A 17138-nucleotide genomic window follows, 5' to 3' on the forward strand; every position below is an offset into this window, starting at 1 on the left:
TATAATAAGATCTGGTTGCAAAAGGGGTCCCTTTAAGGTAATTAAATAACATATTAAAAATGTTTTTTAATTTATTTTAATTAAATTTTAATTTAATTATTTTGATTACCCTAGGATTATAATAAACCTTTAATGATTACTATTGCAAATTATTTGGGGTCACGTCACGCCCCTTTTTTAGCTTCGATTGACTGGCCTACAGCAAAGAGCCCTGAGGGACTCTTATAACACCTCAACAGTGTATGGGGTGTGTTTGATCAGGAGGACTGAGGTGTGTTCTGATGGTGACATGCCATGGTGCGCTCCATGGCAGCAGACATCTGTGTCCTCCGCTAAGGTCAGCGCTTCTTTATATGTGTGTAGCTGTGGCTGCTGGAAATACAGTCCCGTACAGCACGTTTGGCGGTTGACACATCCGCTTATTTTAAGGGGGAAGCGTTTTTCCTGTAACGTCGCTTGTAAAATAATGGTAGTTCCCTCTACAAGATTTGTGTTTTTAAAATGTTTCATAAACATTCCACATGTTGCCCAGGCGGTGGCGTAACCGTCTGGGCACCCGACTGGTAATCCAGTCGCAGTGTGCCGCGGGTTCGACTCCCGAGCCCGACACGGCCTTTACTGCATGTCTTCCCCCATCTCTCTCCCGTTTCCTGTCAGCCTACTGTCTGTCCCTTCAAAAAAAAAAAAACAATAAAAGGCGTAAGCCGCAAAAAAATATCTTTAAAAAAAAAAAAAAACATTCCACATGTTCAGGTTGTGAGCTTTTGATGTATTTTAAAGGGCTCGTGTAGCATAAAGTCACTTCTTTTGGGCTTTGTTTTCAAAGACCCAGACCCGGACTGGCAAAACCTGGTAACAGTGCCATACATACAGCATCTATATGCCACTGAGCTAATACCCCGCTCTCCCCCTATCACTGTGTCCTCGGCATCTATATGCCACTGAGCACTCTGGAGGACATTTTGGTTTCACTCCACTATTTGACATTATTTAATAGTTACTTTATCGCATTATTACAAACCTGTATTGTTAATAAGCTGACAGATTTAGGCCTATTAATATAGGCTAATCTGCAGCAGCACGTAAAGTAATTATCTGCAACGTTAAAGCGATGAACACAATAATGCATAATTCCTTTCAATTTTAAAGTATAGACTATTTTAATTGTAGATGTCGTACGTTCTATTTCTACTAGTACTACTAGTACTCTACTAGTAAACTATCTGAGTAGCCTATACTTCTTCCACCCCCCTCCTCTCCCACTGTCTCTCCGTGGCAGCTGGTTGGCTGGCTGGTTGGTTGGCTAGCCAGCGGGGATGGATGGCAAAGAGATGACTATAGACAGGGTTTGGGGGCAGACTGACGTTATGCAACCAAGGTCTAGGAGGACAACTCCTCCGGTAAGAGTAGTCATTATCAACCTTTTTTTTTCTCTCCTCCATTTCAAGACCCCCTGTTTGATATACTCCCCCTTATGACACTATGTTGTGTTGTTAATGTAACTCTATAGACCCATATAGGGCTCCATTTAGACTCCTGGTGGTCCCCAGATCCTGACGTTTGAGAGACAGTGGGCTAGACATGGCGTAACTGGGGGGGGGGGGGGGGGGTGGATTGGCGTTACGCAACCGAGCTCCACGAGGACAGCTCCGGTTTGGAACATCCAAGACTCCGGGTCCCGTCTGACCAATGTACAGTCTACAGTTACACTTTATGTAACAACTGTCCAGCAATTCCGGTCAAATATAGTCCAACGCACCAAACAAAAGTCCTCTCATGTTTCTCTCACTGTGAAACAGTGAGAGAAAATAGTCAGTCAGTAGACAGCCAGTAGTCAGTCAGTAGTCATTGACAAATAAAAGGCTGCCGTGTTTAAGTGTTCGCACACGCTTTCCAGATGTTCAAGTGGGCCCCGATTCAGAAAATGTTGCATGGGAACCGCTGGTGTAAAGGGAGAAAATGGAAGGGGACCAAGCGTAGAGCCCTGAAGCACCCCGGGAAGGGAAGGGGACCAAGCGTAGAGCCCTAAGGCACCCCGGCCAGTGAAGTATATCGGGTTGAGGTGGTTAAGCATGAGTCTGTTTGCTTCACTGGTGATGTCAGGAAAAGAACCGCCATCAAACTCACTGACAACATGCGTCCTGACAGCTTGCAAGGAATCTACCTCAGCCATGGAGGTCATGTTCTCACCCCTGTCTGTCTGTCTGTCTGTCTGTCAGGAAAGGTATATGGTTTATTTATAGGCGCCTTTCAAAGGTGTTACAAGGTGCTAGACAGAATAAAGTGATTAAAACAAAGCAACAGTAATATAGGAAGTTAAGAATCACACCCGTGTGAAGTAAGGGGTGCTCTTATCATCATACATCATCACATTCCGGCCAATCACAATTGGCCTACTCACTTTTCTGTCATTCTGGCCAATTGTGATTGGCCAGAATGACAGAAAAGTGAGTCTTCAATATTGTCTGCCCTCACATTTATCCTCACCTTTGCTTAGCCAATCAAATCATCGCTATGGGGTGATCAGCCAATCAAATCATCCCTAAAATTCACAAGGACACACAAAGCTGGGCATAGGAGGGGCTAGCTCAAAGAGGCTCAGGTGGCTCACCGGTACCCAATTAGCCTGGTTTATAAGCCAGACTCATATCACGGCAGATTCGTGTCTGGCTTATTAGCCAGGCTAGTACCTATATGCCCACCAGTTCCATCCAGTACTCCTCATATGTTTTACTTAACAAATAACAATACCAGAATGTAGATATACTCTGTTACAAGTGGTACGTCCCATTTTCAAAATGTACTTGAGTACATCCGGGTCAAAATAGACTTTAAGTACCAAAAGTAAAAGTACTCGCTGCAGAATGTCCCATTCAAATATATTTTGAAAATGATCGGCTATTTTCAAATGGCTGAAATATATATACAGTTTAGGGCTGAAGTGGTTAGTGTGTTTTGTAATAATAAAATCTACAAAACAACTAGTAACTAAATATGTCAAAATCATATTTTTTCAGTGGAATATTCTCCTCTGAGATGTATACGTAACGTGGGTAGAAGTAAAAATATTGAACATAAAGTAAGAATGACTAAATTGTAAGTAACTAAGTACATGTACTTAGTTACTTTACACCACTGCTGTTCAGGGGAGGGTGCAATATTTGTCATTGCAATTGGTTGCTGGGCTGGATGGCACCTGTCAGCAGGGTGTCATCCAGAAGCCTATACTGCTTGTGCAAGGACACGATGTGATTGGCCAGTAGCCAGCCAAATCATGATTTATGATCCTGGTCCTATCGGTACATATGTTGGACGGCGCTGAGTCGGCTTATGCAAACTTTGCAACGTTCGGCACGGCGAAACGCTCGCTTTAGCTCACTCGTCTGTGGCTCAAGTTTGCTTGAGATGGCACGCCTCCGTCACGGTCCAACACTGTCGGCCACAAACATTGTCTGCAGTTGTTCTAGGCGAGAGGCAGTTCCACTTCCACGTTGGTCGCAGAAGCGGGCGTGGTTATAAGCACAAGTGGTTAGGCTTTGGTATGTCGCATCATACTCCCTATAGGCCTACTGGGAGGAGTGTATGCCGTACGGAGGTGGTATACTTCCTCTCGGTAGGTGAGCCAGTATAGGCTACATCAGCAGTGGCAAGCAGTGGGAGGAATTCATTGGCAAAAGCAGCAGATCTACAAGTTCAAAACTCGTCGCTTCGCTTCGCAGTGTTTCGAGCTTGCGGATCTGCTACTTTTGATGCTTTTGCATGACACTATAGTAGGGTAGGGCGTTCATTTAGATAAGACATTTCTGCCCAACAGCAACGATATGCACATAACTGTGTGGAAAGGTTGGTCCAAGGACTGATGTGATGGATATGTCATAAATGTCCTGAAGGGAGACAAAGTAGCCCCCTCCCCACACACACACACACACACACACTCACACCATAATCCCCTTCAGTCATGACCAATTATAGTGACCTACCCAATAATTACTATGACCAACACGCCGGTAACAACGCTGTTTAATTGTACCTCTAACAACGCTCTTTGTACCTGATATTTATCTGTAGGAAGCAAGAGGTGTAAGCACTAAGCACCCATTACGTATTGCTTTGCTCCTCTTATAGTACACCCATGATTACAACATAATTACAACGCAAGTTTATGTAAGCTCCTGTAGGTTGCATCTTTCTTGCTTCTATTGCAGTTTAACTTATTTCTCATTGCTGCAACGGTTTTGTCTTCATAACTCATGTTATATTATGAGTTTCTGTGAACATGTGTGTCAGTCTTTGATATTAACTAGAAACAGATGTCATTTTCCAAGTGCCAATCACTTCAGACATTACCTTAACTCTGTAGTGCTCTCAAGTGGTCATGTTGCAGTACTACTACATTTCATTTCGCAAAGTCAGACATTTGTTTGTATATCCCTTGTGTAAAACCTTAGCCAGCAGATGGTTTACCAGGCTAGGAAAGTCTTGCAATGACAGTTATGATGCATAATGATCTAAAGTGGTTTAACCCAGCACAGTCTCACCTAACCCACACATGCTTAAATAATAACACCAGCAAAGCCTTTTTGCGGGACCCCACCCCCGGTAGCGGCTCGGAGGTATACCCGGTGGAAGCGGAGCAGGCTGGTGTACATCGCGTCCTTGTTGTCGTTGGCCTTGGTGTCCCAGGTGTAGCGGCAGTGCTCCCGACTGCCCAGCTTCTCCCATATGTCACACACACCGGGTGGCAGCCCCACCGTGGCCATCTGGGACGGAAACATAACGTGGGTATTATTAGAGGTGAGCTATGAGTGGCCCGAAGAACTCTGTGTGCAAGGTTTCATTAATGACTCCATGTAGGTGATCAAGATGCACGCCACAGCGTTTATTATGCTTTGACGGCTTCATTATTGTTGCAGTGAAAGTTATCTGAAAAGCCATGTGTGTGTGATGATGATAATTTGATGACATAGAGGTTTTGCCAGGCACCATAGGGCAGAGGCTGAGCCCATGGGGTTCAATTACTGGCAACAGTGCCATGCGTTCACACTGTCAGCTACAAAAAACACAAAGTGACGCAGCATATCTGTCACTGCGTAGTGATCAACACGCTCGTTTACGTCAAGCGTGTGTCCGACGAGCGAGAAGAATATATAAAGAAAATTGGGAACTAGCTGACAGAAATATTTCTTTTCCCATATTACAAGCAGATATTGTGTGAAGAGAGAAGGTGAGTGGAAATGATTAAATAACACTTTGCAGTTGAAGCCAGCTTGGATTGTAGTTTTGTAGATTTTGTATGTACCGGTATTCTGCATGTCATTGGCTTCCAATGTGAATGGTGCCTAAAGCTTTGCCGGGCCCTTCAAATAACAGGATGGTCAGTATTGTTCACTGATTGGGAGGCATGGGATGATGTCCTCGTTGCATTGGCAACCCATGCTGGTTGATCTGACAGGAGCAGAGAGAGGATATGGGGACCTGCGTTTATTTCACCCCCTACTACTGTGACTAGATCAAGGCCCCGTGCCCTGACCTCCTTGTCTCTGAGGTTGGTGTCCCCTCCAAACAGCACCGTGACGTCATCGGGTGCCTCGGTCATTCTCTGCAGAACCAGTCTGAGCTGGTTCATTCTCTCTGCTGCGTTCGGCTTGCAGCTCTCAAAGTGGGATGTCATCAGACACAGATCCAGGTCTCTGAATTTCACCTTTGGTCACCAGAAAAAGCAAATGCACGCTGGTCAGTTTGAGATGGAAAAGTGATCCAATGTAGAGAAGTTTACTGGTCTGGTCTGGTACTCTACTCTACTCTAATTTGTTGTTTTCAATTAGGGTGACCAGATATCCCAATTCCTGTAGGACTGCACAGCGTCTTCATCTCTTGTCAGTGCCATATTGGCACTCTGGCTATTGGCGTGTGCGGCCGGCCACCTTCTTGTTTTTTCAAGATCTCCTCTACCATGATATAATGACCAATTATATGAAGATAGGTTGAAAATGGGTGACGTCGTCCTTGACTTTTAACATTCTATAACAAAGCTGTATCTTCTGACATAAGGTGATTATTGAGCCAATTATTACAAAAGTATTTTTGTAGTATTTCTGTTTACTTTCATAGGCAGTCATATGACTGCATAATCACCTGAGCTACCAGCAGGTTCCTCATCATCTTGGTATTAGGGTACGGGACAATGTTGCTCTCCATCAGCTTGACGCTGGATTTCTTCAACAACATCCCAGTGAAGTAGCTCCTCCTCACCACCTGACAGAGAGCCAGCTCATGTTAGTAGAGTAACATCCCAGTGAAGTAGCTCCTCCTCACCACCTGACAGAGAGCCAGGTCGTGTTAGTAGAGTAGCTGTGACAAAGCAGCCTCTAACAGATTAATTGAATGTTCAGCAATACACATTCATTGTATTTATGTTGTATTGTATGCTAACTTCTTGGGTAGATTGATACTGCACTGGTGTTGGTTGCTTTAATAGCCAGTGTCCACCACTGGCTATGTCTGTAGTGTAGACTATAAGAACCCATTCTGACCTGAGATCAGATTCATACGAGGTTTCCACAGGGGACACACTGGTGTGATTAACCCATTCTGACCTGAGATCAGATTCTAGAAATGTCAGTTGCTCTTCGATTTTTCAAAAATAGCAGACCTACAAGCTCGTATCGCGCCACTCGGTGGCGCGATATGAGCTTGTAGATCTACTATTTTTCAATAGATAAAGCATAACATGATGCTAACACCAAAATGGGTGCCCGGTCAGAATGGGATAAGGGGAACAACTCAGTTGAGTATGTGGAGAGAGGCTGACACCTTACTTCTCTGTTTGACTTGCCTTTTTCTTTAGTTGCCAAATGTTTGCAATGATGTTATCCAGGCATGGATTCAATTAAAAACTTTACTTTCCTGCAAGGTCCATTCCTGACACTTTTGGGGATTTTGGGTGACTAAAGTCTATCTAGATCTACAAGCTTGTCAGCTGTTATTTTCAGCATGCAACAAAGTGTCAAATCAGTCATGACACCATCAAATCCTACCAAAATATTTTTTGTTGACAAAATCAACTAGATTTAGTTGAATAAAAACGAGACTAAAACTGAAACATATACATATGACAAACTAAATGAAATGTTATTCAAACGACTATGACTAAAACTAAATTGCTGTCAAAATCAACACTAGTCCACTCCAAATAGACACGTAACTCCAGAGTATAAATGGAACCGCCTATTTGTACTTGGCTTGATGCATAGCGAACTAGGAGTCCTAATTGGCCCCATCGGGAAGGTATTATTCTTCCGGTTTGAGGGAAAGGAAGTTCCAGATTGAGGGTTTCCGGCCTGATGACTACAAAACAATGACTACAACATGACGTAACGATATCATCAGGACACGCCCCCCTCATCTAGACTGAGTGGCAAAACATTGAGCAGCATGGAGTGTTTGAGGGCGCTCGTTGGACATCACTCAACCGTCCTGCGTACCACCTGTTTCTAAATGGCACATAATGCAGGAGGCAGCAAAATGTTGTGTTATTGAAAACAAGCACTTCCAAACTCTGACACTCTGACACAAATCAAATGCTTGACAGAAAGCTCATAACGTTTCTATGGTGGATTTTTATGAAACAAAAACTTTGCAGGATAATTCAGCTGCAATGTTGGTGAGTTTAACATTGTTTAATGCAATCAGACAGGACTTTTCTGTTTGAGTGAATGGGCTGTCAAGGCCAGAAAGTAGTGTTTTGCCACTCAGTGGGCGTTCCCGCATAACTTCCAGGTACGATGATGTCACGCACATACCCTCTATATGTACAACACAATGGTCGCCGTCAGAACGTCTGGCTGTTTGAGAAACGCTCTTCTGTTACCTTGGATGAGCAGGTAGTTAACAGCCTTTTTCTTCAGGTACATGACATAGGGTGGAATGAGCTCCTGGAGAAACACCACGTCAGGACAATATCTGCAGAGAAACCACATCACATATTATATATTCATTTCCAAATGTTGTTTTTTTACTGCTGCGCAAAGATTATTTGTAATTATCCGCAGAGGGAAGTTTCTATTACCTTGTAGAAATCATGTGGGCTTTTTGGAACCGTTTTGTTTTGTTGGGTCTTTTTGTTTTCTGTTTAACCCATTCTGACCTGAGATCAGATTCATACGAGGTTTCCACTGGACACACGCCGGTCTGACGAACCCATTCTGACCTGAGATCAGATTCTAAAAATGTCAGTCGTTCTTCGATTTTTTTTCAAAAATAGCAGACCTACAAGCTCGTATCGCGCCACTTGGTGGCGCGATATGAGCTTGTAGATCTGCTATTTTTCAATAGCTAAAGCATGACATGATGCTAACACCAAAATGGGTTAAATGTGGGCCTGTAAAGCCATTTGACACACTGCTGTAACTGATCAAGGGCCATGTAAATAACATTGTCATGAGTTGATAGTAGAAATACTTTCTGTGTGAAAATCTTTTAGATGGCAGCCCCGGCTCGGCTAAATTAAATGACCACTTGAGAGCACTAGAGAGTTGTTGTTATTGTATGAAGTAATGGACAGTGTGGTGACTGCTGGATATTAAAACCTTGGAACTTCAAAGACTTACTCAGCTAGGTAGCCCCTTTCGGGACCCTACGTAAAACTTTTTTGATATTTTGTTGAGTTTTACGTTGGGTCCCTGCTCGCTACTGTACTTTCGTATGGAAATTCCTATATGCGGATATGGAGATTCTCTCTAAAATAGGACCCGCGGCATGTGACGCCATTATTTTCCTTGAGTTATTCTGAATTCGGTAACTTTAAGTAGCTATACATCCCGGTGCGAATATCTCCTGTGGCGCGGAAGCCGTTAAGTATTTTTAATCTTTGTTTGACCGATTTGGTCGCTTTATTTCTTCTTGTTTGTTTACCGTTTATTGTACCGCCTCCCGGTGTGCGGTTGGCTTGTGAGGCTACGTCCCTGCCTCTGATCTGCTGTGTCATAGCTATAGCGCCACTAGCTAGCCAGATAGGCGGTACAATGAGGTGTCAATAAACAAGAAGAATCCAAGCTTCCAAATCGGGCAAACATATATTAAAAATACTTAACGGCTTCCGCGCCACAGGAGATATTCGCAAAGGTATGTATGTGTACTTATACTTTACATATTCAGAAAGCCTCATACTGAAGAATATCGTCAAAGAGCGCGGGGAGGCGTTTTAACATGTAAACATGAGCCAGTAAATGTTTTAATCAGGTGGCATGGACGACGCGGAACAGGACCCAATGCACTGGGTCGAACAAATGTCAGAAACTTCAGTAGCATTTGGGTTCTGCTTGGAGGGCTATCAGCTAGGTAGGAATGGAAGCCTTTGGCACGCTCCACCAGGCATTCCAAGTCAAGTCCATCTAAATTCCAGGAGATCAGGGACAGTTTGTCATCTTCTTTCTCTGGACGCTTCGGTTTGGCTTCTGTTTTGTTGGTTCCACTGGAGCAGGCCGGTTCCTCCTCTGTTAGATCAACGCTGGACAATCAAGCATATCAAACATTCCAATTTCAAGTTTGGTGCCATGGCGTATTGTGAGATTGTACATCTGATATTGAGATCAACTAAAATAAAAAGCACACCCGTGTGAAGTGAGGGGTGCTCTTATCATTATACATCATCTCATGAACAACTGAGTTTATTTAGGGTGTGCAATATGATATAAAATATAATGCCAGCAAAAGCGCTGTTCTAATATGTAGAACTAAAGAGGACAAACGCCTTAACTTTCCTATGTTTAAACTATCAGACAATAGTCTTGTGGTCTGGAATAAGATTAAATATCTTGGCCATTTTATTACGGATCAAATGACTGATGATGATGATATATACAGACAATGTCGGAAGTTGTATGCTCAAGCAAACACTATTGCCCGAAAGTCATTGTTCCACTAAAGTGAAAGTGTCCTTGTTCAAGGCGACAAACAGTATCATTGTAGCGCTCTCAAGCCCCTCAGTGAGCTGTTCACGTTATACATAAGGGTACACTGGCTAAAATGCCTGTATGTTCTGCCTGTGGGTTAAGTTATGTAAGTTATGTATTTGTTTTACATTCTTTTATGATTTTTATTGCCTGTTGTATGTTAACCCCGTGACGAGGTTAACATACAAGAGATACAACAGGCAATAAAAATCATAAACCGTGTATGTATCTCTATGGACCTGAGTCTGCTAATAAAAGTTGACTGGCTGTTAACTGGCTCCAGGAAATTTGACCATATCACCCCCGTTTTAGCGTCCCTGCAATGGCTCCCAATCTCCTTCAGAATCGATTTCAAACTCCTTCCCCCCCGCCCTTGGCCTCTCTCCCCTCTTCTATTTCGGTAACTCCCCCATCACCACCCCACCAGGTGGGACTGACTGTGACCTCAGACCAGGTGAAGACCGAACTGAGGAGGCTACACCAGGGCAAGTCTGGGCCCGATGGCATCAGTCCAAGGGTGCTGAGGATGTGTGCAGACCAGCTGTCAGTGGTGCTCGAGCACCTCTACAACCTCTCACTGAGACTGGGGAGGGTGCCTGTGAGACGGAAAACATCCTGCATCATTTCGGTGCCAAAAGGAGTGCATCCCAGTAGGCCTACTCTGAACGACTACAGGCCAGTGGTACTGACCTCACACGTCATGAAGACCCTGGAGAGACAGGTGCTGCAGCACCTACAGCCTCTAGTGAGCGACTCCTCGGACCCCCTACAGTTCGCCTACCGGGCCAAAGTTGGAGTGGAGGATGCCGGCAAATCCATCCCACCCCTTCCATGCTATGCTGCAGCCGAAGGCTCACCTTCCCCCCCGAGGATGCATACGGAGCGGTATAGACACTCTTTCATGCCAACTGCCATCAGACTCTATAATGCAAATGCATAAGAACTGCCTCCCCAAAGTTTGCGTGTGGTCCTGGTTGCGAACGCAGTGAGCCACTTAGTATGACAGCAAGGGCTGAATGTCTGTGTGTCACGCTGTTACACCACCCGCCCGCCACCAGAGGGCGCAGCTAGACAGCAAGGGCTGACGCAGCTAGACAGCAAGGGCTGAATGTCTGTGTGTCCCGCTGTTACACCACCCGCCGCTGCTTAACAACGACACTGTCTGTAACTTGCTCGCTGTTACACCACCCGCCGCTGCTTAACAACGACACTGTCTGTAACTTGCTGTACTAGGCCCAACATAAAAACAATACTGTCACAACGACACTGTCTGTAACTAGGCTATGTGTACTAGTGTGTGCATATGGGCTAACGTTAGCTAAGCAGTCACAGTCCTGTTTACTGCTGCTCAACAACGACACACCAGAGGGCGCAGCTAGACAGCAAGGGCTGAATGTCTGTGTGTCCCGCTGTTACACCACCCGCCGCTGCTTAACAACGACACTGAATGTCTGTGTGTATATATATATATATATATATATATATATATATTATGGGGTTAGCGGTGCTGAGCCTTCTCGTGGCGGCCCTGTTTTCACTAATTTCACAGTAGGCCTACCACACACTTCTCACTAATTCGTAATTTATTCTAATTATTGCAATTTACGATCTGCGTTCGCTTCCCGCGTTCTCGCGTCTTACTTGTCTAGTGTGTTTATGTCCACTTGTGTTTATTTGTGATTACTTTGTACTTTGTGATTAATAAAGTATATCTCATCTCATCTCATTCTCACCATATACAAGGCCAGGTTCGGTCTCGCTCCACCCTACATCGCCGATCTAATATCCCCCAATGTCCCAACCCGCTCCCTGAGATCCTCAAACTTGTCGGAGTAGATCGGGCTTTCAGCACCATAGCGCCTAAACTTTGGAACATCATCAGTGAATCAGTGTCCTCTTTTAAATCCCTTTTGAAAACACACTTTTATAGATTAGCCTTCACTGCCAATCTAATACCTTAATATTTTTTTCCCTGCTGCTTAGCTTATTATATTTTGTTGTCTTTTGAAATGTCTTCTGCTGCATATTTTGCTGTTTGTCTATGTGAAGCACTTTGTAATGCAAATTGAAAGGTGCTATATAAATAAAGTTTTATTATTGGTTAGACGATTTGCTCGTCTACATAATTATGACGTACATTTTCCCTTCATTGTCAATGGCATTTAATGGGGGGGCTGTTGCCACAAATTGTTAAGGGGCGCTCTTATTATATATATATATATATATATATATATGTGTGTGTGTGTTTTGACACCGTTTGTTTTACATCACCCAATCAACATGAGTTAGACTTTAATATATTAGCGCCCCTCACTTCACACTTTCTTTCTTTCAATAATGTGTGAAAATGGAAAGTGTAGCTCAATAAATATTTCTAATTGAGCTATTTCTGGCCCGTTTAATGTCTTATGACTATGAGCATATGCTATGCATCTTCCAAATTGCCACAAGAGGGCAGTTGAGAGCAGCATCTTCATAGTTTCGTTTCTCCATAAGCCATACTGATTTAGCCTGGGTAAACCCACTCCCCCTGCTGGACAACATTTCATTCTGCCAGGAGAATACTATGGCAGAATGAAATGTTGTCCAGCAGGGGGAGTGGGTTTACCCAGGCTAATACTGATTAGCCTACAGTATAGTAGCCCTGGAACATGACTGCCATGATGCCATGATGACAGTCATGCAGAAACTTTGCCCTGTTTTTTGCGCTCGCTGCATTTACAAGATTTCCGTATATATAAACATTCAGATTTCAAATATAAAGTACTCACAAAGTGTCCCACGGGTGTTAGTTAGTAGCAGCGCCAGCGATTAGAATTGCTGCGTCCCGCGTTGTTTAATAAAAAGCATTTTTGTCCGAGCTCCCCGGCTACTTTTTACAAACGGGGTTCGTTTGGGAAATTCACAGTTGCACACCGGGAGCGCACTCGCCTATTAGTCTGTATTGGCAGGGCGGTCAGCGTACATATATCGAACACACCGAGTGCCACCCTCCTCCCGACCGATAGGGGCGCGTAGTTGAAAGCCAATGGCAAAATAACACCTCGGATAAAAATGCTTTTTATTAAACAACGCGGGATGCAGAAATTCTAATCACCCGTGGGACACTTTGTGAGTACTTTATATTTGAAATGCGAATGTTTATATATTTTAATTATTTGTAAATGTATCGTTCGCAAAAACCAGGGTGAAGTTTCGTCATGACTCTCGTATGAATACGAGAGTCATGAATCATGGCTAACAGTATAGTAACAAAAAAAGTCAAAGTCCCCCCCCTTTTCCATACTGTACACGTTTCCCTCCCCTTAACTGTATAGCCTTATAGGATCCTAAAACAAGTAAGTCTTGGTGCTTTTTCTGGTTTTATCCTGAGGTCCCATATAGGGATGAAATATATCATTCTACATATCGTTAGCCTCATAGGATAAATGCCTAAGTCATTTTTTGGCGAAATTGAGATTTCTGCATACAGGTGATCTCCTGGGGCTGCTGCATCGTTCTGGATCATCGCCTATGTCCTCAGCCAATCACAAAGCTCACAATCTTCAAAAATGATGATCTGCCTAAGTCACTTGTGTGATTTGAGCATTTTTACGTTGCCGCCTAACTCACTTTGTGTGACTTGGGCATTTTTACATTGCATACACAGCAAACAACAGTTACTCTAATAGACCCCCAGGTGTTTAGTATGGAGTTAACATTACTCTAACAGACCCCCAGGTGTTTAGTATGGAGTTAACATTACTCTAATAGACCCCCAGGTGTTTAGTATGGAGTTAACATTACTCTAATAGACCCCCAGGTGTTCTGTATGGAGTTAACATTACTCTAATAGACCCCAGGTGTTTAGTATGGAGTTAACATCACTCTAATAGACCCCCAGGTGTTTAGTATGTAGTTAACATTACTCTAACAGACCCCCAGGTGTTTAGTATGGAGTTAACATTACTCTAACAGACCCCCAGGTGTTTAGTATGGAGTTAACATCACTCTAATAGACCCCCAGGTGTTTAGTATGGAGTTAACATTACTCTAATAGACCCCCAGGTGTTTAGTATGGAGTTAACATTACTCTAATAGACCCCCAGGTGTTTAGTATGGAGTTAACATCACTCTAATAGACCCCCAGGTGTTTAGTATGGAGTTAACATCACTCTAATAGACCCCCAGGTGTTTAGTATGGAGTTAACATCACTCTAATAGACCCCCAGGTGTTCTGTATGGAGTTAACATTACTCTAACAGACCCCCAGGTGTTTAGTATGGAGTTAACATTACTCTAACAGACCCCCAGGTGTTTAGTATGGAGTTAACATTACTCTAATAGACCCCCAGGTGTTCTGTATGGAGTTAACATTACTCTAACAGACCCCCAGGTGTTTAGTATGGAGTTAACATCACTCTAATAGACCCCCAGGTGTTTAGTATGGAGTTAACATCACTCTAATAGACCCCCAGGTGTTCTGTATGGAGTTAACATTACTCTAACAGACCCCCAGGTGTTTAGTATGGAGTTAACATTACTCTAACAGACCCCCAGGTGTTTAGTATGGAGTTAACATCACTCTAATAGACCCCCAGGTGTTCTGTATGGAGTTAACATTACTCTAACAGACCCCAAGGTGTTTAGTATGGAGTTAACATTACTCTAATAGACCCCCAGGTGTTTAGTATGGAGTTAACATCACTCTAATAGACCCCCAGGTGTTCTGTATGGAGTTAACATTACTCTAACAGACCCCCAGGTGTTTAGTATGGAGTTAACATTACTCTAATAGACCCCCAGGTGTTTAGTATGGAGTTAACATCACTCTAATAGACCCCCAGGTGTTCTGTATGGAGTTAACATTACTCTAATAGACCCCCAGGTGTTCTGTATGGAGTTAACATTACTCTAACAGACCCCCAGGTGTTTAGTATGGAGTTAACATCACTCTAATATACCCCCAGGTGTTCTGTATGGAGTTAACATTACTCTAACAGACCCCCAGGTGTTTAGTATGGAGTTAACATCACTCTAATAGACCCCCAGGTGTTCTGTATGGAGTTAACATTACTCTAACAGACCCCCAGGTGTTTAGTATGGAGTTAACATTACTCTAATAGACCCCCAGGTGTTTAGTATGGAGTTAACATTACTCTAATAGACCCCCAGGTGTTTAGTATGGAGTTAACATCACTCTAATAGACCCCCAGGTGTTCTGTATGGAGTTAACATTACTCTAACAGACCCCCAGGTGTTTAGTATGGAGTTAACATTACTCTAATAGACCCCCAGGTGTTTAGTATGGAGTTAACATCACTCTAATAGACCCCCAGGTGTTCTGTATGGAGTTAACATTACTCTAACAGACCCCCAGGTGTTTAGTATGGAGTTAACATTACTCTAATAGACCCCCAGGTGTTTAGTATGGAGTTAACATCACTCTAATAGACCCCCAGGTGTTTAGTATGGAGTTAACATCACTCTAATAGAACCCCAGGTGTTTAGTATGGAGTTAACATCACTCTAATAGACCCCCAGGTGTTTAGTATGGAGTTAACATCACTCTAATAGACCCCCAGGTGTTTAGTATGGAGTTAACATTACTCTAATAGACCCCCAGGTGTTTAGTATGGAGTTAACATTACTCTAATAGACCCCCAGGTGTTTAGTATGGTAACATCACTCTAATAGACCCCCAGGTGTTTAGTATGGAGTTAACATCACTCTAATAGACCCCCAGGTGTTTAGTATGGAGTTAACATCACTCTAATAGACCCCCAGGTGTTTAGTATGGAGTTAACATTACTCTAATAGACCCCCAGGTGTTTAGTATGGAGTTAACATCACTCTAATAGACCCCCAGGTGTTTAGTAGACATGTATTAAAAAATGCCTAAGTCACAGATTATTTTCTTGAAAATGGCCTAAGTCACTTTTTTTTGTTATGGAATGACTCTCATGTTTATCTTTTTGTAAAAAACATTTTGTTAACCCCTCAGGAAACCATTGTAAAAATCTGCATTAAAAACTCTTACATACTTGCGAGAAAATGTGTTTTTCCTTATTATCCGAAAATCATAAAAAATGACTTATGCATTTATCCTATTAGGCTAACGATATTGTGAATACAATTTTCAATCAATCAATCAATCAATCAATCAATCACACCAGGCTTCACCACCTCGGTATGGGAAAAAACAGCATTTACATTTATTTTAACACTGTTGGGTTTATTTACCGTTTCACCTCCTTGTTTTCCTGAGATGTGTCCCTCTTGCTTTGATGGCTGGTGGTGCCTCTTTCGATTTCTTTCTCCATGTTAGCCTTGCAAAATTACTTCACTGTGGAGGATTATTATGATAATTCTGATTTATAACAAGCTATTAAGCTAATAAACTGTCTGTCAGACTGTCACTTTCGCACGTCGCTGCAGGCTGCAGAATCACCAGAGCTAGTTGCGCACTAGCCTCGGAAACACAGATGTTTTAATTCCCAGAGAGGAAATAAATAATTTAGAGGGCACTGTCTAGTGAGCTAATCTAGTGAGCTAATTTAAGACTTCCGGTGGACGATCTCTTCAAAATAAGAGTATTGATTGATTGATTGAAATCTTTATTAACAGTTTGTAGAATTTACAGTACATTTTAAGCACAAACTCAATACAAAGACTGTCAACTGTGAGTGGACGACCCAATTAAGCATTACACTTGTTTACAACAGGGTCCACATTGTTCAATTCATCAAAACATTTAAAGACATACAAACATTTAGAGACATACAAATAGACATTTCTCTGTAGGTAAAGAACAGAACAGGAATTCATCATATGGGAAGCAAAAAAGGGAAAAGATACTATATACAGTGAGGGAAAATGGGGTGGGGGGGTGGGGGGGATTCAGATTTTACAGAGGCCAGTTTCGAATTGCAGCCATCCGTAGGTGCCCTTTGAGAGCGGTTTTGAAGGAGTCAAGGGATTCACATGTCTTAATGACTGTTGGTAGGGCGTTCCACATTTTGGTGGCATAGGAGCGAAAAGAATTTAGTCCCTTGTTTGTGCCGAATCTGGGTTGTACATGGTTTGTTGCACTCCCTCTGGTGTTGTGGGTGTGGACTTCGTTTACATTAAGGAAGTATTTAGACAGGTACATGGGTATCTTGGTGGTGTATCGAATCTTGTGGACCAGACCCATTGCAAGATGCT

At 43.0% G+C, this 17138-nt stretch overlaps 1 protein-coding gene across 1 annotated transcript; it reads right to left on the reverse strand.

Moving 5' to 3' along the window:
- Positions 1-4553: 4553 nt before the first annotated feature.
- Positions 4554-16294, reverse strand: LOC310871514 (tyrosyl-DNA phosphodiesterase 2-like; the record flags this gene model as incomplete). Its single annotated transcript, XM_083783076.1, has 6 exons — positions 16176-16294; positions 9332-9508; positions 7858-7962; positions 6136-6241; positions 5531-5701; positions 4554-4760 (listed from the first exon to the last, which is right to left on the reverse strand). Exons 1-6 carry the CDS (start codon positions 16253-16255, stop codon positions 4554-4556), a joined length of 846 nt encoding a protein of 281 aa, XP_083639202.1. The 5' UTR covers positions 16256-16294.
- Positions 16295-17138: the final 844 nt, after the last annotated feature.

The sequence above is a fragment of the Protomyctophum parallelum genome (genome assembly GCF_964188405.1).
Source record: "Protomyctophum parallelum genome assembly, chromosome: 1".
Lineage (NCBI taxonomy): Eukaryota > Metazoa > Chordata > Actinopteri > Myctophiformes > Myctophidae > Protomyctophum > Protomyctophum parallelum.